The sequence below is a fragment of the Coregonus lavaretus genome (assembly GCF_964263955.1).
Source record: "Coregonus lavaretus genome assembly, chromosome: 21".
NCBI classification, from domain to species: domain Eukaryota; kingdom Metazoa; phylum Chordata; class Actinopteri; order Salmoniformes; family Salmonidae; genus Coregonus; species Coregonus lavaretus.
This window is the reverse complement of record NC_140008.1, coordinates 22,956,454-22,978,839: the sequence shown is the minus strand read 5'-3', so window position 1 is coordinate 22,978,839 and position 22,386 is coordinate 22,956,454. Positions and strand designations below refer to the sequence as shown.

General features: G+C 41.5%; 2 protein-coding genes across 3 annotated transcripts in view; both read left to right on the top strand.

The window, feature by feature from the left end:
• Positions 1-2,329, top strand: part of ttc39a (tetratricopeptide repeat domain 39A) — a gene marked incomplete at its 5' end in the record, with an annotated part of 26,778 nt that extends 24,449 nt beyond the window's left edge. For both annotated transcript variants that reach the window (XM_084185360.1, XM_084185359.1), the window contains one exon: positions 147-2,329. In XM_084185360.1, coding sequence (XP_084041486.1) covers positions 147-264 — 118 coding nt within the window. In that variant the 3' untranslated portion in view covers positions 265-2,329. The remainder of the gene's footprint in view (positions 1-146) is intronic.
• Positions 364-22,386, top strand: LOC311148397 (RING finger protein 11-like). The gene is made up of 3 exons (XM_084185365.1): positions 364-3,448; positions 17,690-17,901; positions 18,123-22,386. Exons 1-3 carry the CDS (start codon positions 3,326-3,328, stop codon positions 18,292-18,294), a joined length of 507 nt encoding a protein of 168 aa, XP_084041491.1. The 5' UTR covers positions 364-3,325; the 3' UTR covers positions 18,295-22,386.

Genomic DNA, 22,386 nt, shown 5'->3' with positions numbered 1-22,386 from the left:
GGTCCTTGCGCAACATAATTATCTCAACCCATCCCAATACAACATTTCATTGAAATTCTGAAACCTGACTTGTTTACAAGAATTCTATTAGTATGTAAAGTAAAATCATCTGGCCAGGCTTTTTCATTGTTCCCCAATATTTACAGGCAAAATTACAAAAACTACTCCATGGAATCACGGACACATTTCCGAATCCAGGCTGCTTTGCACAAGGCCAAGGCCACAGGAGAGAATGGGATTCACACCATGCCCTCCAGCCCATAGCTGGTGTGGGCAAAACAGGGCCAAAGTCCAGCCATCCCACAGTGCACAGACCAATGCCGCAGGGATGAGGCAGAGTACCAAACCACCCACTACCAGCAACAAGCATATGACTGGCCAGCCACCGAGCTCTCAGAAAGAACCGCAACACTACACAAGCATAATGTACACTGAACGGTCAAAAGCATACAGAAAATAGTATTTACTCAGACAAAGAAAATATACGCAATATATAGAAAATACCACACTGCTGGATGGAGATGTACAGGGTCTCATCAGTCTATTGCAAAAACCTATGATTAGATACCCATGCCTGAATGTTCACCCTCTAGCATAAATACATACATTTGCTGGTAAACACGTATTTTCACACCTGTCACAAGGGTTTCTGCAACATATTTGAGTGGTTAAAGGTATTCTCATGGGTTTTGCCCTCTGCTCAGAGCTAATGACTAAAAGCACTGTGGCCAATCTTGGACAACGTCTGTCTTGTTGACCGTGTTCTATGGCAGATAACCTCCTGCCCTAATGCCTTTATCTCTGTGCTTCTACGACTGGTTTGATTTGTATATTTTCATTTTCACCCTTCTCTCCCCACTCTGAACAGCTCAAGGGACATTTTTGCACATTGGATCAACTGAACCACTTTCTGTGAAGGAATGCATGACCAATCCAACTGAATTTTTGTGGAAATAGTGCCCACTGACATCTGCACAAAGTTAAATCATCCAGCCATACAAACACATTGCAGGAATACATGTGTGATGGTAGGGGGTTATTTTGTCTGTGTTTATTTATTAACTGCAATGGCGCCTTTTACAAAATTGTCCCATTTTAAGTGGACAGATGAATGTGTCTTTTAGAAAGGCAGGCTCCTTCCTTGTTCTCTTCATGTGGACACAATCCAACAGTACTTGAACTCAAACAAACAAGTCTTTCAGATTGACACAGGAAAGCCAGGCTGCCAGTTCCATCTGTAGTGAGTGAAGCGTTGACAACCACTAGAGCCTTCCATATATAAATATACAGCTCCAACATCAACATAGACAAGAATGGCTTACAGGGAGTTGTTGTACATTAACAGTGGTGGAAAAAGTACTCAATTGTCATACTTAAGTAAAAGTACAAGTAAATGCTATACATCAAATTCCTTGTATTAAGCAAACCAGATGACACAACTTTATTTTTTTTATTTTATTTTATTTTATTTTACGGACAGCCATGGGCACACTCCAACACTCAGACATAATTTACAAACGCTTTATTTGTGTTTAGTGATTCCACCAGTAAGGATGACAACGCGTTATATTGATAAGTGCGTGAATTGGACAACATTGCTGTCCTCCCTGAGCATTCAAAATGTAACGAGGACTTTTGGGTGTCATGGAAAATGTATGGGAGTAAAAAGTACACATTTTCTTTAGAAATGTAGTGGAGTAAAAGTAAAGGTTGTCAAAAATATAAATAATTAAGTACATATACCCCAAAAAACTACTTAGTTACTTTACACCACTGTACATTAAATAGTTACGTTCCTGTGTAATAAATGTGCTAATAAACTGTGTATGATCAATGTTATTTGTAATTAGAAAAAGGGTTACTTTTTTTCATGTTCTATGATTAGTTAAACTCTGTACAACAAAATGAGTATCCAAACCTAAGCATTAGAGTGGTCTCTTGAGTTTAAATGTTGGAATTAGAGCTGATTTAGCTGTTCATTCTTAGAATACGTTTTGGTGTAAAAGCAATTGACCAGGAGTCAATTTAGATTTCTCTAAAGGGTGAAGGAAATATATAACTTAATTTATTTTAAATATAGAGATGTTCTAATTTGGGATGTTTACATTTACATTTAAGTCATATGTTCTAATGATTAGGTCAGACATTTTCTTGTTTTGTTCCATTGTTTTCTTTGAATTTACTTATATAAATAGTACAACAAATCTTAGTGGCTCAGTGATGTTGAGGTCAGAATATTATATGGGGCATGGCTACTGAGCAGATTGACATTCCTGGACCTGTACATACTGAATGTTTGTTTTGTAATTTAAGATTAAATATGTAACTCAAATTGAGTATGGTTATTTTTTTACTCTTGTACTACCCCTTTGCTTTTGGATAATTTGATGAACTGCACTGAGCTGCTGTCTGGATTTCAAATCGATTATTGTTTGTGATAGTCCATCACTTTTTTGTCTTTCATGTAAAGGTATCAAGTAAAAACTGCCAAACTAGGCAGCCACGAACCAAACACGATATGTACTGTATAAGGCACATTCAACTGAACTTCTTCCCCCCTCTCAACAAAAACATAATATAGGCCTTTTATACCACTACTACTATGCAGTTCAGTTGAATGTGCCTTATACATGTTGTGGTTGGTTCTTGGCTGCCTAGTATGGCAGTTTTGACTATTCTTCGTCCCTTGATACCGTTACATGCAGACGCAGTTATGCAGAAGAAAAACGCCATCAAACAACTATCTGTACATACAAACTGTAATTCATGTTAAACATTACCAAAGATTATTTTAATAATTTTAACAACACAAAGTGATATCATTTTAACAACCATCTGATTGGTGAGATGGTGGAGAGCTTCCTTAATACAGATCGCAGTTGATTGGTCGATGCATCAAGGGGCGGTGTTTCATGTTCCATGGGCTGGAAAAGCCACTTTCAGAGGGTCTTCAAATCTAAAAAGAAGAATTTGTTTTTAGAACACTAATGATTAGGTTTGTTCAATTTGAGCATAGGCGTTGTGAGAGTTGTTCTAGCTAGTGATTAGCCTAACGTAGCAGGCGTAAAATAAACGAATGAACAACCGTAATCATATTTAGATGGTCGTCCACGCGAGAGTGTTAATCAGCTAGCCAGGCTCTTTGTGTGCGTATGTTTTGTTTGTGTTGAACAAGAACAGCTCTAGTGGGTTGTTAGATTATTTGCAATGTGTTGATTTCGATAAGATTGCATAGTGCATACGGCGTGAATTTTTACTTAAAGGTTAGGGAAAGTGGCCTGTAGACGTTGCAAAGCGACAAAGAAATAAGGAGTTTGAAGAGGAAATGGGAAATTGTCTAAAATCTCCAACCTCGGATGATATTTCCTTGCTTCATGAATCACAATCGGATAGAGGTAGTTATGCTGACGGGGCAGATATAGACCAGGAACCACCGCCACCATACCAGGTAGGTCACCCGAATTAGCCAGCTACGTTAGCTAAAAATGTAACGTTAGCTACAGTACTTGCTTGCTAGCTAGGACAGCTATTTTTTCAAGGTTCGACATGCAAAGGAACTTGGTGCTTTACGTGGCGCTGGCTACCCGAAGTAAATACAAACAGCATGCTATAGCTTGCCAGCCAGTTATGTTTTTCAGATGTTCATGTAAACAAACAGTCATAATCAGCGGACTTGGCAGGTATATACAGCCTTACATTGTTTATCAATGCTGCACACAACCATCAACTAGCTGTCCTATTAGCTGTCCTCTTTGTTCTTGTTCTATTTCTACAGGGATAGGGTGTCATAAATTGACGGTTGCTGCAGCCTTTATTTTTATCAGAACGTCATGTCATGTCCTCCATTAGAGAACGTCATCGTGATCACATAGCACTGACCCAAGGGACTCAGGCAATCCAAAATTATCTAGCAATGCATTTTATGAAAACAGCCTAGTATTCATTCATACTCTACAGCAAAAAGAGACTGGAGCTGCTCATACTGCTGGAAGTGTTGAGGGAGAAAAGACAAAGGCTGGCTTTTTTTGTTTTGTTTTTGCTCAAGGGAGAATAACAATATACCAGATATAGGCCTAGACCAAAAACTACAGAAGCTCTCACCTTTGCTTTTTGCACAATAAAGAAAGATTAATTCAAAAGCAGAATGTTAATCAGAACCTGTAAGCTTCCTGGTACAGGCAATGACAACAGCCTACATTGGAGAAAACAGATCAAACTATTATGCCAATGAGAAAACAGCACAGTCTTTGTGCTCCCTCATTTTTATGACCAGGTTATTTCTCAAAATATTGATTCCTTTTCTGTAATTTGCCCATGTTATGTTAGACTTTAGCCGGGAAGGAATGCGTGTCACCAGGTTAATGCCCCATCTCAAATGAGAAGATAAGCATGTTATGCACAGAACTTGAGAACTGGAGGCCCCCTGCCGAACCCTTCCAGTAAAGCGCTCCCATGGCTGTGGCTGACGCGGGCCATGGCTTGCCTTACCAGACTATTACAAGACTGTAAGACATATGGTAAAAGATAATATAAAGTCAGATCATATACAGATTGCATAATGATGCATACTTATTCCTAACCCTGTTCAAGAAGTACTTTTCCTTGTAACTTATCTGTTTAGATTTTCCACTAACCTACATTTAGAATATGTAATTGTTCAACAAAAAAAAGTACATTTCTAAACAACTTACCATTCAACAGGTAGAACTAACGGCTCGCACACATCGCAACGAATGTGGCGCTAGCATTCGTCTTCCGATCTTTCAGTACGCTGTGTTTTAGGGACAACCCGCTGTAGACATTTTTCACATGATTCTACATGTAAAATCGGTGCACACTCTGTTTGCAAATTACATTGAGGTGCTAAGTACTCTATTGTACACTATAGGTGTGTCTGAGACCTGAAGTTGACTTCCTATGTCAACGTTATAAGGGAGTACAGAACCGAATAAATAAGTAATTTTTATGTCACCAAAATGCAAAGACCTACAATACCCATGAGACTAGTTAAAAGCCAAGGGAAAACAACCTCTTAACCAGTGGCATCTGTACAGAATAGACCCTATAATAATACAATAGTAAAGAACCAAAAACATTTTATACTCAGTAGCACAGAAACGCAGATTTACACAAACCCCAGATCCTGTGTTTTTCTGATGGAAACCACCACCTCTCTTTTTCTCAGAATTTCTGTGTTTACTTGAGTCCAGGATCAGGAATTAATAAAAAGGGCTGGAATTCAACAGTCTGGAGCTGTTTTCCTGTAACAGTCTGGCAGGCAGCGTTGTGCAATATCCTGGTTATATAGCTGAGGCGCTTGTTGGATTTTTCAACATTAAGAGGCTTGTTTGAATCTAGGGCTGGGTGATATCTCAATTATTTATTTATTTTACTTATGGGCGATTCACGATGTCAAAAATAAATAAAACGGTCAGCAATATTTATATGAATTCAGGGCTTGTGAAATTATACCTAGGCTAAAATATAAGCCTTCCACAACCATGAGACCCACTAATAATTTAATTATTTAATCAAAATAGTTTAACCTGCTTTTTTGCTATAATCACTGATCTGGCTTTCAAGTCTGTCTATGAAAATGCCTATTTGAACCGCGGCTTGAACAAAGGACGGCCAGAGACCCACTTTAGAGCACGCATCATTTCCAATCTAGACGCTTGCCTTTGGCGCTCGCCAAGCATTTGCGATAGTGTTTTCTTCTCTTAAACAGAGACCTGTCCATGCTTGATATGTTTGGACAGCCTTGGAGCTGCACGTCTCTGGGCTATTTTCATTAAACTACTGCACAATTCCTCTAAGTTGCAAATGTCTATAATCATCAAACCTGCAGAGTAGAAAGCTGCCAACGTTCACAAATTATCCTAGGTTTATGGGTTTACTACATTTTTGCCTACAATAATCTCAGGCAAGAAATGTAAGAAATCACTTTATTAGACTAGGATTATTTCTTTAGGGAATAAATACCATTTGACTCCTACAGTTCTCAGCCCAGCAGTGAGGCTGTTAACACCAAGAACAGTTGTATTTTCTTTGTGGTGAATAATACTGTAATAAACAAGACTAACACATCCACCTTGAATACTAGCTCAAATTAGATGTTTATTGGGGAATTGTGTTTCTGTAATCACCCTCCACTTCACTGTGCGCTGAGGAGGAAGGCTCCCCTACTATGTGCTATGTTACTTTGCTGTCTGTTGTGAGAGGAAGCGGTGTGCAGAGTGAGTGGTAATTTGGAAAGCAGCTGGCGAATGTGCTGACTCATCGCTGTCTGTCTCGGCCAGTGGAGAGGGCGATGGGATTGGGCCATATTGAAAAGCAGGTCCCATCACTGTAGCTACCGTCATCAGGTTCCCTGGCATGACTAATCCGTGGGGCTTTATCCCTCACCCAATTACAGAGCAGAGGCCCTGTTTTAGTAATCATATTCAGTCTAGCACAAAGGCCATTATCCTGTTGTCTTATGGTCAGACCGCATTGGATCGAACATCTTGCAGACATTAAAAGGCTGCCTGCCTGTCCCTGGCTGTGTATGCCAGGGCTGGGGGGGAGAGAATGGTCTGACTCACTAGGAGCGTGTGCTGCCCTGGACTGAGAACTAACACTAAATCTCCCCTCAAAGGTGTCATGAGGCCTGGAGGGAACGGAGGGAAAAAGCAGTGGAGGCTAAAGGAGGAGACATGTATCACAGACACCGCTCTGGTGATTGGAAGTCTTGTCAGCGTTTTGCTTTGAGCCGGCGAGCTCAGTTCGGACTGTGAAGAGGGAGTTTGCTTTGGAGGGGCCGTCTAATGAGCTGTCAGACCTGCTGCAGGAGGGAGCGAAAGGTGTGAGAGTTAGGCAAGAGGGAATAGAAAAGAAAGGAATGAAAATAGCTAAAACAAAGCTTCAAGTGGGCTAGATGCTGACTTCACAATCTCTAAGGTGCTCACCTTCACACAGCTGTAACAATGGTGAAAGGAACATTTTAAAATGGGATGATTTAAAATGCATACCCAAGGTCATACAGTGAGGGGAAAAAGTATTTGATCCCCTGCTGATTTTGTACGTTTGCCCACTGACAAAGACATGATCAGTCTATAATTTTAATGGTAGGTTTATTTGAACAGTGAGAGACAGAATAACAACAACAAAATCCAGAAAAACACATGTCAAAAATGTTATAAATTGATTTGCATTTTAATGAGGGAAATAAGTATTCGACCCCCTCTCAATCAGAAAGATTTCTGGCTCCCAGGTGTCTTTTATACAGGTAACGAGCTGAGATTAGGAGCACACTCTTAAAGGGAGTGCTCCTAATCTCAGCTTGTTACCTGTATAAAAGACACCTGTCCACAGAAGCAATCAATCAATCAGATTCCAAACTCTCCACCATGGCCAAGACCAAAGAGCTCTCCAAGGATGTCAGGGACACGATTGTAGACCTACACAAGGCTGGAATGGGCTACAAGACCATCGTCAAGCAGCTTGGTGAGAAGGTGACAACGATGCGATTATTCACAAATGGAAGAAACACAAAAGACTGTCAATCTCCCTCGGCCTGGGGCTCCATGCAAGATTTCACCTCGTGGAGTTGCAATGATCATGAGAACGGTGAGGAATCAGCCCAGAACTACACGGGAGGATCTTGTCAATGATCTCAAGGCAGCTGGGACCATAGTCACCAAGAAAACAATTGGTAACACACTACGCCGTGAAGGACTGAAATCCTGCAGTGCCCGCAAGGTCCCCCGCTCAAGAAAGCACATATACAGGCCCGTCTGAAGTTTGCCAATGAACATCTGAACGATTCAGAGGAGAACTGGGTGAAAGTGTTGTGGTCAGATGAGACCAAAATCGAGCTCTTTGGCATCAACTCAACTCGCCGTGTTTGGAGGAGGAGGAATGCTGCCTATGACCCCAAGAACACCATCCCCACCGTCAAACATGGAGGTGGAAACATTATGCTTTGGGGGTGTTTTTCTGCTAAGGGGACAGGACAACTTCACCGCATCAAAGGGACGATGGACGGGGTCATGTACCGTCAAATCTTGGGTGAGAACCTCCTTCCCTCAGCCAGGGCATTGAAAATGGGTCGTGGATGGGTATTCCAGCATGACAATGACCCAAAACACACGGCCAAGGCAACAAAGGAGTGGCTCAAGAAGAAGCACATTAAGGTCCTGGCCTAGCCAGTCTCCAGACATTAATCCCATAGAAATCTGTGGAGGGAGCTGAAGGTTCGAGTTGCCAAACGTCAGCCTCGAAACCTTAATGACTTGGAGAAGATCTGCAAAGAGGAGTGGGGCAAAATCCCTCCTGAGATGTGTGCAAACCTGGTGGCCAACTACAAGAAACGTCTGACCTCTGTGATTGCCAACAAGGGTTTTGCCACCAAGTACTAAGTCATGTTTTGCAGAGGGGTCAAATACTTATTTCCCTCATTAAAATGCAAATCAATTTATAAAATGTTTGACGTGTTTTTCTGGATTTTTTTGTTGTTATTCTGTCTCTCACTGTTCAAATAAACCTACCATTACAATTATAGACGGATAATTTCTTTGTCAGTGGGCAAACGTACAAAATCAGCAGGGGATCAAATACTTTTTTCCCTCACTGTAATTCCTTACCAGTGAATTCCCCAGATGTGTTTTTGTGTGTAGCTGTTCTGTTACCTGGCTCGCCGGCTGATCATTGGTCTCCCACTCCCACAGGGAATCAGCTGTCTAGCCTCACCTGATCTGGCTGTGCTTCCATGGAAATGCTTGACGATAGGAGATGCAAAAAGAAAAGGAATCTTCCTATATGCTCTCAAGTGTTCATAGATGTCCAATATCAGTATTACTGTACTCGTTTCCCTGTTGTACCGCACTGTCATGCACAGGGTGTCCTGTCTGTAACATTGCTGATTTGCAATTAAGTATCCAATTGTGTATTTTTATGATAAAATGTTTATCCCAGGCTCTGGTAACTGGCAATAGTTTTCTACCAGTTAGTTTTTATTGCCATCTATCTGTTCTGTTAGACTTTCTATTTCCTTTCTTAGTATAAACTATTTTGACCTAAATTGCTTTTGTTTTCGAGATGAGTACTGAATTGCATGGCCTCTAAAGGCACATTTAAAGGTGTCCCATACAATAAGGGGACTCGCTGTACCTATGTTATGTTGGAAAAAGTCAGTTATAAATTCCTTTGTTCTAATTATAAATAAATTATCATCCAATAGGCTTTGATTACATTTCCAATATCCTCGCCCACGTGGAAATTCAGTAAGAGTAATGTATATGCCTATTATATGATGGTCCGACCGCATTCTGTCCCCTATCAACACTTTTTTTACTTTTGGTGCCAACGAGAATGAGATAAGAAAGAAGTCAAGACGACTAGCTTGATTCAGTCTCCGCCATGTATATCTCACTAGATCAGTATATTTAAGCCTCCATATATCTACTAGTTCTAATGTATCCATGACATTCACAATTTCTTTAAGAGCATGTGGGTGATTGTTTGTGGTGTGATTTCCTTTACGGTCCATTGAGCTATTTAAAACAGTATTATAATCCCCCACCATAATAATATTGTCTTGAGTTGCTTGCAGGCTTGATAATTTATTATATATATTGTCAAAGAATTGTGGATTATCATTATTTGGTCCGTAAAGGTTAATGAGACATATCTGTTTATGGTCCAATAACATATTTAAAATAATCCATCTACCTTGCGTATCTATTTGGATAATTTGCACATTCGGATTGAAATTACTATTAATTAATATCATCACCCCTTTTGAATTTCTTTGCCCATGGGAGAAGTATATTTCCCCCCCCCATTCTTTTTTCCACGCTACTTCATCTCGAATTGTTGAATGAGTTTCCTGTATACAATAGATATTATATTCCTTCTCTTTGAGCCATGTAAATATTGTTCTTCTTTTGTTATTATCAGCTAAGCCATTACAATTATAACTGGCTATACTTATTTCACCATACACCATAATGAGATACAAGTTTCAAGTCTATTTATCATTATGTATGTTTGTAAATTTACCAATAAAAAATAGCGTAATGATTGAGTGTCCATATAGCTGTACCGTGATATTTGCATTGCTACGGAGTAACCCTTCAATTGTTCTCCACTAATTCCCCCGCTAAAGCCCCTCCCCATCCCAAGTTAAGCCGTCATCCCAGTGTTCAGCATCCCACCCACGTCCCTCCGTATCCCGAAGGCCCCGAGAGGCCAGGACCCATCCATCGAAAACAGCACACAGTGCCACCCACAAAACAGAAGCAGATTCACCGCCAAAAGCATTTCCAATGCTTTCACCTCTATATATATATATATATATATATATATATCTATATAACATTTTTTTTTTAATTATGCATATCCTATTTCCCATCATTATCAATTAATATGCGTAATAATGTTGGCAGTTCACGCGTAGGATTCTAACATATAACCCGGATTGCCATTGTATTACATTTAATTCATTGACAAGCAATTATTATCCTAGCAAATAATTCCCGTGGTCCATCCCATACCCCCCCCTCCCCCCCAACATCCCCACCCCCCCACAACAGATGCCAGACAAGCACATACTCACATACTCCAACACACTCAACCCCCCTCCTCCACAATTCACCATAAAATCAGATACTCAACGGCTGTTATATCCCAGAGCCCAACTCGAGAAATAACTTGATTTACGAGTGCACATACAGTTAAAGCTGATTGAGAAAGCATGCAGATTGAGCAGAAATTGATAACAATATGAGATTTGTTTAATCTACTTAATCTATGTCAAGTCCTAGGTGATGGAGATCAGATCCACCCTCTTCACCTGAGACACAAACACTCTGATCCCCTGTTGTAACCATTTTCCCAAGCATCTCCATGCGGTCAGACCTTTGATTATTTTGTGCCACCTGGGCCACAATGATAAACCCCCTCTCTGATTGTCCGAGTGTGACCCCCTCCCCATGGGTTACTGCAGCCAGTGTTGCCAGCACTGCCACTACCTGGGTGGGCGTACCCCACTGGAATCCCCACCGGCTAGGTAAAAGGTCGTCAAGGTTCTCATTAGCAGCTTTGAGAATTTCCTTGTATATTATGCTCTCCCATCAAGCTTGCTAGAGTTAGCGGCAGGTGGACGAGCAATATTCACCGTCGTAGTACAAATTAAGCCTGAGCTGGAATGTGAAGCTAACTGAGGCTGGCTAGCTTTATAAAAGCCTGAGTAGATCCAGCTTGCGTCGTAGTTTACCACTCAGGTCTCTAATGTAGAACAACCGCACTGGTACAGTCTGTTACTATTCTGACTCAGGCTTTGATTGGCTGTTACATCTACATTTGCTTGTTTAACCTTCCCCACTGAGATAACCAACTGTTTCCCCCTTCATACCCCCAGCTTGTGTAAGTGCTATTGATCGAATAATGTGATATGACTCATCTGACAGTTACAGGTTTTCCTGTGAGAAAATGTAACACAACATCCAGTGATGTTTTTCTCCCCTGTTATGTCCTTATACACTACGAGGGTGTACAGTACACTACAGTGTTTTCAGTTTCTTCCTCATGAACCTCCTGAAGATTTGTTTGTTGTGAAAGCAGCATCATTGCATCACTGATGGCATTGCTGTTTGAAAACTGGCTGAAGAACAATCTGTGTAATCAGGCTTTCTCTTTATCAAAAGAGGCTCGGATGGCTGCACTCCAACACTTATCTGTGGAGCATGAAGCATGTGTGTGTCACTGTTGCTGGGTATCTCCCGGGCTGTGCTTCAGTGCCAGGCTCTCAGACAAGGCTCAACAGTGCAGCTAGTAGAGCCTGCCATTGTTTGTTCCCTGGAGGAAGCCACTGAGGGAGTGGCAGGGTCCCCGTGGTCACTGGCCTGTGTCTGTGTGGATGCTTTGGGCACAGGCCTGGAATTCAGACTGCAGGCTGAGAGGGCGCATCTGTATGCCTGTTTGTCTGAACTGAGGGGTGGGGGAGAGGATGGTAGGAGAGAAGCAAATCCAAGCCCTCTCTCGCTTTCTCTATCGCTGTATCTCCAGTGAGTCTGTGGGGGAAGGCTGGCAGCCGGTATTGTCTGCTGAGTGCCTGGCTTCCTGGAGCTTGGCAGTGCACACAGGGCTGCTCTGTGGCTCCGCTCTCTCTTTCTCTCTCCCGCTCTATGGGCGTCCTGTCTGTCTATCTGCCGCTCCCCTTTTCCTCATGCTAACACTTATCTTCAGCTTACCCATCACCTACATTACCCTTAAAGGAAAACTCCACCCAGAAACGATCTTTTGGTATTTGTTTCATTAGTCCATTGTTGATATAGTCCCAAAATGTTTTGCATGTCAGCAATCAAGTTTTCAAGATATGTATCTTTCAAAATACAGAAATCTGGCCTGTATGAGGCAAGGCGAACCGAACAAGTGTTCTCGCTTACTCCCTTAAGACCTTCAATTGAAATAGTGTATATATATATATTTTTTAACTCTTTGTCCATCTTGAGACACCGTAGCCAGTATACACTTCCTCAAAATAGTCAATATTAATCTAAGATAACTCAAGAAATCTGTAATTAATTGACGTTTTTGCCAAAAAGATCGTAGTCGCACAATTTTACATCTAACTACGATGTTTGCTGCAGTATTTCTCAAGTAGAAAAATATGCATGAAAACGAGTAGTCTCTCATTGAATGAAAGTTTGTGTGCACGAACAATCGAAAAAACCCTTGCCGAAGACCAAAACGAACATAAACGTCACAAAATGTCATCATAATAATGCACAAACTGTTCCAAACTGTTTTGGATGGGAAGCATGTGGACGCTTTTATGGAGATGAAGTTAACAATTTGATTACTGCCCTGGTTTTTAAGATTGCCAAGTGACATGATCACTCGGTCTCATTTTAGTCTTGAGAGGCCCTAAATCGTATAACACTGGCTAGCTTTCTGATTAGGTAATTGAAGGGTGTCCGTTCTAGTGACAGTGTCATGTTCCTGTCCTCCTTGTCACCCTGTGGGTTTTCTGCCGAGAGGAGAGGCAGAGCTAGCTCCACGTCCCAGCTGACGCCCCGGGACAAAGAGACTGCTGACCGCTGCACTGTGTCCCCTGGCCCAACCACCGCACAGCTGCCGCTGCCTTGCCCTAGTCGTCTGAAAAATGCATTCTGACACTTGCCTGTTTTTGACACACACAAGTGGACGGGGAGAAGACAGTTCAGGGCTGAAAATGATGATGTCCTGGTCATTTTGTTTATTAAATGCTGAGTCACAGCTTTTTAAAAAGCACAGAGTGACTGTATAAGGGCATGAGGGACTGTGACTGAAATCCCACAGGAAACTTAATCACTCATGCTTTACACTACAGTGCCCAGTGCAAATAACGTAACAGATATGCATTTTTGGCCTTTACATCTATTAAAACTAAGTTTTAATTGAACCATTCAAATGTGCATACTTGAGAGATGTTATATTTAGTAAATGTGTGTACATGTGTTGAGGTGAACTTGGATGACTACTGTGAGAGAGGTTTCCATGAGACAGCACTAGTGCCTGAAGCCCATTGGTCTGCTGTGATGTCATCTCAGTGTGACTGAGGCAGAGTGGAGATGGCAGGCGTGTTCTGACATGTATTTGCAGCGGTCTCGGCACTCAGGCCACCTGGTGAAAGGGCTTAAGCAGATTCCAAGAGGGTTGCATTCTGAGGGCTGAACCTGTTTTGTTATTTTAAGTACAGCTTTCACCCTGCACAATTTTTTTGTCAAAGAAAGGTGCTTATTTATTTTCAGTCATCCAGGTTTTGCTATAAGCCCACAAAGAGTCGAGACTCCTTCCCATCTCTTAGCTAGTTGTGCACATGTTACATACAGTACTATGCATGTCAACACTACTTAATTGCCTCACTAGTACAATTGAGGCTCAGTGTTGGTTTTGAGTGGAGTTAGTCTGTGACCTGCTTGTAGCTTCCTGTAAATAGGTGTGGCAGGCAGTTGTGTGAGCTAAACGTCTGACTGGACTGAGACAGACCGTGAACTGGTTTGAACTCCCGTCTCACCGCCAGACTGACAGAAATAACCCCAGAGAAGAAATAACCCCAGAGAGGACAGAATGAAGGATTGGGAAGGACAGGACTCTACAGACCATGTGCTCTCTTCATGCAGACACACCACAGAGACATACCACACATCACATGACATGTACATGATAGCCAATCCCATTGAGAAGATTCCCAGATCATACACAACTAGGCCTATAGCTTTGACTGGTTTTTGTGAACTTCTGACAAATGGACACCATAGAATGGACACCATAGAAACCCTGATTTAGTGGTGGTTATTCCTATTACATAATGCTTAAATGCCCCACTTATGTTCAATTAGCGGAACAAACTAAATGGAATGGTATTTGGAAATTAATATAATCTCTTCCAATACTATTGGGAATGGGATTGTTTTTTTTTTTTGCTTATTAGGCCTAAACTATGCTGATTATCAGTGGAGATATTGTCACTTTTGAAGAACATTTAGGCCTGACTGCAGAGATTCATTTACTTAACTTAAGTGTTAATACTTGCTATGTTAATCTGCAAATGCATGAAATTGAGGTCTTTGGCATGCACGCCATGCCTCTATGAAAAGTGCTGATGTAACACAGTGTGTCCAAATAAAAAGATCAGTCCGTATTTCTAATGGCTAAGCAGAAAAGGCGATTTCATAAGCAGTGGAAGTACTGTGTTTGTAACATTAGAAGCTACAGTGGGGGGAAAAAGTATTTAGTCAGCCACCAATTGTGCAAGTTCTCCCACTTAAAAAGATGAGAGAGGCCTGTAATTTTCATCATAGGTACACGTCAACTATGACAGACAAAATGAGGAAAAATAATCCAGAAAATCACATTGTAGGATTTGTAATGAATTTATTTGCAAATGATGGTGGAAAATAAGTATTTGGTCAATAACAAAAGTTTCTCAATACTTTGTTATATACCCTTTGTTGGCAATGACACAGGTCAAACGTTTTCTGTAAGTCTTCACAAGGTTTTCACACACTGTTGCTGGTATTTTGGCCCATTCCTCCATGCAGATCTCCTCTAGAGCAGTGATGTTTTGGGGCTGTCGCTGGGCAACACAGACTTTCAACTCCCTCCAAAGATTTTCTATGGGGTTGAGATCTGGAGACTGGCTAGGCCACTCCAGGACCTTGAAATGCTTCTTACGAAGCCACTCCTTGGTTGCCCGGGCGGTGTGTTTGGGATCATTGTCATGCTGAAAGACCCAGCCACATTTCATCTTCAATGCCCTTGCTGATGGAAGGAGGTTTTCACTCAAAATCTCACGATACATGGCCCCATTCATTCTTTCCTTTACACGGATCAGTCGTCCTGGTCCCTTTGCAGAAAAACAGCCCCAAAGCATGATGTTTCCACCCCCATGCTTCACAGTAGGTATGGTGTTCTTTGGATGCAACTCAGCATTCTTTGTCCTCCAAACACGACGAGTTGAGTTTTTACCAAAAAGTTATATTTTGGTTTCATCTGACCATATGACATTCTCCCAATCCTCTTCTGGATCATCCAAATGCACTCTAGCAAACTTCAGACAGGCCTGGACATGTACTGGCTTAAGCAGGGGGACACGTCTGGCACTGCAGGATTTGAGTCCCTGGCGGCGTAGTGTGTTACTGATGGTAGGCTTTGTTACTTTGGTCCCAGCTCTCTGCAGGTCATTCACTAGGTCCCCCCGTGTGGTTCTGGGATTTTTGCTCACCGTTCTTGTGATCATTTTGACCCCACGGGGTGAGATCTTGCGTGGAGCCCCAGATCGAGGGAGATTATCAGTGGTCTTGTATGTCTTCCATTTCCTAATAATTGCTCCCACAGTTGATTTCTTCAAACCAAGCTGCTTACCTATTGCAGATTCAGTCTTCCCAGCCTGGTGCAGGTCTACAATTTTGTTTCTGGTGTCCTTTGACAGCTCTTTGGTCTTGGCCATAGTGGAGTTTGGAGTGTGACTGTTTGAGGTTGTGGACAGGTGTCTTTTATACTGATAACACGTTCAAACAGGTGCCATTAATACAGGTAACGAGTGGAGGACAGAGGAGCCTCTTAAAGAAGAAGTTACAGGTCTGTGAGAGCCAGAAATCTTGCTTGTTTGTAGGTGACCAAATACTTATTTTCTACCATAATTTGCAAATAAATTCATTAAAAATCCTACAATGTGATTTTCTGGATTTTTTCTTCTCAATTTGTCTGTCATAGTTGACGTGTACCTATGATGAAAATTACAGGCCTCTCTCATCTTTTTAAGTGGGAGAACTTGCACAATTGGTGGCTGACTAAATACTTTTTTTTCCCCACTGTATGTAGGATGAGAACTGATTAAGTTATGGTTAATTAGGGAAAAGTGTGGAGATAGGGTAATGAACCGTAAGCCCATTTTTCTACTTACCCGGAGTCCAATGAACTCATGAGTACCATTATTATGTCTCTGAATGCAGTTTGAAAGAAGGTTGAAGGTAGTTTCTGGCGCCGTTGCTAACTAGCGTTAGCACAATGACTGGAAGTCTACAGCAACACTAGCATGCTAGCTGGTAAGCATATAAAGGGCTTGATTGCCAAAATGACCCACTATCCCTTTTACAAAATAGTCTGCAATCAAATTATCATAAAATATAAACACTCGTAGCTCAGTGGAGCATGACATGACAACTTTTTAATATCTAGCACATAATGCTCAACCAGTAAAAAATGTCTAGACATTTCTATCCATTGACATTCTTTTAGGTCTCCTCATGATGAGTGTGGTGTTGAGTGTTGCCGCTGACATATTTTAGACTACATGTGAAAAAACTCAGAGTATGTTTTCGTTTCTCAATCATCCACCAACCACAACACAAAGGTGTAACAGAACAGAGTGAGAAATTAGAATGAAATATGCAGTCTAAATTGCCTCTATTCCAAATGAATCATGCAGGCTTTGTTGGTCTGACACAGTGAGCTATTTGACTAAATTCATGGTATTAGTGTTGGATATGGAACTATCTTTGACCGTGTGATTTACTCTGCTTTTAGAGATTGTAACCCTCCCATGGGCTTAAGACATTGACTGCATGCTCTAATAGTTTACCCGCTGCCAATCACTCCTTTCAATGGTAACTGATTTCAATAGTATGCTTTGTTTATTGCATTTTCTCAGTTACAGCAATTTGAACTGAAAACACCCATGTTCCCCTTTTTTGGCGTGAAAGTGCTCTGACTTGGGAAAGATTGCCACCTACTGGGTCTATCGTTTCAAACCACCTCTGATATACTTGTTCTATATTACAGTGATACTCTGACTTCATATCACTTTTAACTTGGTTGTTTGCATGTAAAACAGTGTAATGGCATTGTATGTTATATTTACAATAAATAAGCTGCTGTTGTTCCAGTAAACCCATTGATGGTGATGAAACTGTTATTTTTTTCAACATCTGTGTTTTCAGTAATCCCCTGAGTTACCAAGGTCTATTCTCAGGCCTATGTCTGGGAATTTCCACAGCGCTACACAATAGGTTTGTTGTTCACCACGTATGCTCTAACGCCTCCTACATATTACTTGGACATTGTGGTTGGAAAACAGCTATGCCACAAGTTATGTATGAGGCCTGAGTTGTCTGTCTCTGTTTCTAAGTGCATGTTTCTGTGTGTCTGTGTGGCCATGCAGCAGCAGCTGCCAGTGTACCACCCCACGCCCAGTCAGGCCCGCATGGCCAGCCAGCTGCCAGTGTACCACCCCATGCCCAGTCAGGCCCGCATGGCCAGCCAGCTGACTGAGGAGGAGCAGGTCCGCATTGCCCAACGCATCGGCCTCATCCACCACCTCCCCAAGGGAGTGTACGACGCTGGCAGGGATGGCTCCGAAAAGAAAATTAGAGAGTGAGTACCGCCGGCAACAGCACTCAAACACAACACATCTCCAAGCATTAAAATACACATTTTTTTTATCATGTTGGATGAATATGCCTCGTACTGAATGACAATAGGCATCTGCGTAATCTCTGTATACACATGCATATCACTTACTGTTGCTGAATGTCAATTTGTACTAAAGAAATACAAATACTGATACACACATTGTTGTCTCCCCATCTGTGCAGGTGTGTGATTTGCATGATGGACTTTGTGTATGGAGACCCCATCCGGTTCCTGCCCTGCATGCACATCTACCACATGGACTGTATAGATGACTGGCTGATGCGCTCCTTCACCTGCCCCTCCTGCATGGAGCCAGTGGATGCTGCGCTGCTCTCCTCTTACGAGACCAATTGAGACACATCATCACCCCACTACCACCATCACCCCTGCTCACTGTTCTGACTTACTCCCCTGCTCCACCCATGCTGCCCTCTCCAGCACCCCCACAACCAGCAGACCGCACTTCCAACACCCTGGAGGGCCAGGGTCTCTGGGGGCAGGTGAGGACCATGTGGTGGTGATGAAGGGTGCTGTAGAGGGTTGGTGGAGGCCATGGATGGCTAACCCAGAGAGGGGGCCTCTGCTCTGAGCTGGCCAGGCCTGCTGGACAGGAAAGCCCCAGCTGGGGAAGGACTGTGGATACTGGTAATCAAGACAAGACTGTCTCTTACTGTCATGTGTCACCATCCATCCACACCCAGAATTCTCCTCTCTCTCACTACCACACTGTTGTAGAAAACGCCCTAGAAGGGAGGGGAAGGAAAGAAACACTTGAAAACTCTCTAGAAATACTGATATCTGCAAAGATATTTTTTCTCTCCTCAACATTGTTTTCAACTCAACATCTGTTCCAGAAGTCATCATAAGGACTCAGTGGATTACATTTACTAACACAGATGAGCAAACGATGAATGCACATGTACACAAGTCAGAGGAACTTGCACTTCCTATTCTAGTCTCAGTGGAAGAGTTCAGCATATGCTTACACATTTTTGAAAATGAATTCAAATGTTCCCCATTATTTACATGATTTTTTTTTTTCAAACCATAGTAATTGTTTCAACACATTGGTAAGGTCTGTTTTCCTGAAGTTGACATTGTATCCTTAATTGGTGAGTTTCTTAGACTAATGATAGATCAGTTAAAAGGTGATTTATTGGATGAAGAGGTTTGGGGTCTGCACTTGATTATTACAAAGGATTAGGCCTGTTAGGGGTTGGTCAAAATGTATTTTCAATCATAATGCTCCGTAACTGCTCTTGTTTAACACAGTTCTTAAATTGCACATCAGAAATATTCAACGTTCACTGCACCCAATTCAGTGTCTTAATCTTATTACAAAGTACGCCATATGATTTATCATAATGCATACACACTGGAGTCATTGAGTTCATTTAATTGAATTTAGTCACATGCCCTAGAGCAGTGGTCACCAACCGGTCTATCGCGATCGACTGGTCGATCTCCAAACATTTCTGTAAAAAACCCAACAATAAAGCCTTGCGTTCCTATTTTTTTCATTTGTTTCGCGCTGTTGGTGGTAGGTGCACTTGATTCAGCAGCCCGGGAAGGCAAAGTGTTCCCGTTGTGAGCCATTTCATGTGTCTGAACGTAGAACTCCACCTACCCAGCAGGCCCAGGGAGCAAATCAAGTGCACCTATAGGCCTACCGCTGGCCAATCAGATAGCTCAGATCACCGTGTCTGCACAGTTTCCTCGAGCCGTAGACTATAAAAATAAACATTGAACGCACAGCAAAGTTGATACTGTGAGATTTCAAAACGTTTAAAACCATGACTAGAGAGAGACTCAACGAATACAGCAAAGAGCTGCTGTTTTTATGAATAAGTTAATGTTTAAGTTGTTATTCAGTTGAAAAAGAAAAGGAGATCCTCACGCTCTAGGAGCTCAGATGCAATAATTGAATAACCTAATAACCAACGTTTCGACAGACAAGCTGTTTTCATCATGGTATAATGACAAACACTGCGGGTCACTAGTTGATATAGTGTCAAAGGACACACAAAGGTGTCTGTAATCATGGCCGGGTGTGGCCTGATATCATTGGTTAATTCACAGATAAACAGAACATACAAAAAACATGAATGGATAGCATACGACCATAGATACAATTTGGCTACATATGCCTGCAAACATTAACAATGAATAACAAAATCACAATAATCACAAGAATGGCTTCAGATCAAAGTCTACGTTGAGACCGAAGGGAGCAAGGTTCTTTAAATGTGTTTGTTGAGGGCTGATAGTTGTCACCCGCTTCCCTTGAAAAATAGTTTGCCCTACAGCCAATTCTGTCGAATCAAAAGAATTTGCAAAAAACAATCAGATTTTGACAGAAATATGGCTGAGACGCAAAGAAAATTCAAGGAGAGGGGGTACAAAAATTGTTATAAGCATTGATTTAGGGAAAACTTTGCCACAGATGGAAACCACTGGCCTATCTGACTTAGCCATCTATTGTTATCACCAATGTTTGGGCATCTTCCATAAATTGCGCCCGCGAATCCGGCATAGAAATAGTTAGAAAGAATAAGATGAAGCTCCGGTTATATGGATAACTATTGAACTATTGATATAGTAGGAAGACTGCTGGAAGGCTTCAGCTGCAGTAAAGCCAAGTCAGCCCGTGCTCATGGTTCTCACAGTGGAAGTGAAATGATAGACTACAATGACTTTGCTCATGATCATGCACGCCTTAAATGACATGTAACTGTAGTAGTGAAGGAAAACATTAGCGGTCAAAACCATTCATCTTGGGGCAACAGGGGCAGCGGGTTTTCAAAATGCTATCATATCACCCAATTATACCATTTATAAAATGGTCAGATATATATATATATATATGCTTTTTTTTTTTTTACTTTTATACAGACTATCTAAAAAATGTGAAAATTGACAAATTATCCAAAGGATTATGATAATTTTCTGGTAAAAAAAAGAGGTGCAAAAACATACGTTTGCACCCCCTATTTTAATTGGCTCCATGGCTCAGGCGGTCAATTGGACACAAGGCTGTTTGGCTCATCTCAGTTGCGAAGAGGAATAACAGCAGCTGTTTCTGATTTAATAAACAATGCCATACTCTGGTGGGTTGTAACATTCAAATAGAACCCAGCCCTGAAATTAAACAGGCTGAAAATAATTTGTATGTCATATCATAGGGAAAGACACTGCATTCACAGATTTGCACCAAGTGGGCAGTTCGCATTTGTCACTTCAAGCCCAAATATATTGTACTTTGACTAAAACAATGACTTATTGACTTAAATTGTTGTGCAACATCATGGGTAAGCTCTGGTTCTAAAAAGTGGATTTCTACTGGTGTGGGCGTTTTAAAATCAAATATAAATCGTAGAAATTCATATATAAATATTGAAAGAGTTTGAGACATCTAAAAGATGTGCAACATGAAAATATTGTCCCATTTACATTGTGTAATTTATTGACAGTCCCTAACTATCTACAGAGATAGGCTATCCAAAGTCAAACAAACTTTGCCAGGGTTGCACACCAGCCGGCTGAAGCTAATTGGCTAAATTATTTGGCTAACTCTTCCCACCTGCGAACACACACAAGATAACCACATCAAACCGCACCCCGAAACCAACTCGCGTTTGAATTGACTAATTTCTTAATGAACCTAATCTAAAACGAGGCCAAATCAGGAAGTGCAGTTGCCTTTTAAATTAAAACCTCTTAAAACATGATTGACAAGATTTTATATTTTCTCATAGTTAGGGGCGAAATATGCCAATTTCCCATAAATTACTATGAAAGCACAAGAAAGCATAAAATGTTAATCTATTTTCTTAGTCCCAGGTAGTATTTTGAAAAAGGTTACATTATCTATTTCACAGAGGAAGTAGTAACTTGTTATCACTGTTTTCCCCTCATCCCCAGACAATGAGGGAATTCTATTAACCTGAGCTGTGGTGCACCGGTCTATGGCCCATGACATGAACGGGCAAAAGCGGTGAGGGAGGAGCGCCGCTCGGTCATGTTTTAAACAAGGCAGCATGGTGCAACGTCCAGATATCTCTTCTCCATAAGATATATACCATTTTATCTGCCTTTATTGGGGAGGCAGATAAAACATTTGTATCAACAGCAATCACTTTTGCATGTGAAAAGACAGTCTTACTCATTGCGCCACGTGCTTAATTTACATTTACATTTTAGTCATTTAGCAGACGCTCTTATCCAGAGCGACTTACAGTTAGTGAGTGCATAACTTTTTCATACTGGCCCCCCGTGGGAAACGAACCCACAACCCTGGCGTTGCAAGCGCCATGCTCTACCAACTGAGCTACAGGGGACCCTGTATGTGTGTTTGTATGGGTGCCTGTGAGAATTTTCTTTGTAAAGTATACATATGCATATGATATGTACTACAGGCAAATAATAAATAGAAACTATGCTATGGAA

Excerpts from the sequence above, each read along its gene's own strand:
- LOC311148397 (XM_084185365.1), top strand. The coding sequence starts at position 3,326 with ATGGGAAATTGTCTAAAATCTCCAACCTCGGATGATATTTCCTTGCTT. Across the intron at positions 3,449-17,689 it reads AACCACCGCCACCATACCAG|CAGCAGCTGCCAGTGTACCA; the intron begins GTAGGTCACCCG and ends GTGGCCATGCAG. Across the intron at positions 17,902-18,122 it reads TCCGAAAAGAAAATTAGAGA|GTGTGTGATTTGCATGATGG; the intron begins GTGAGTACCGCC and ends CCATCTGTGCAG.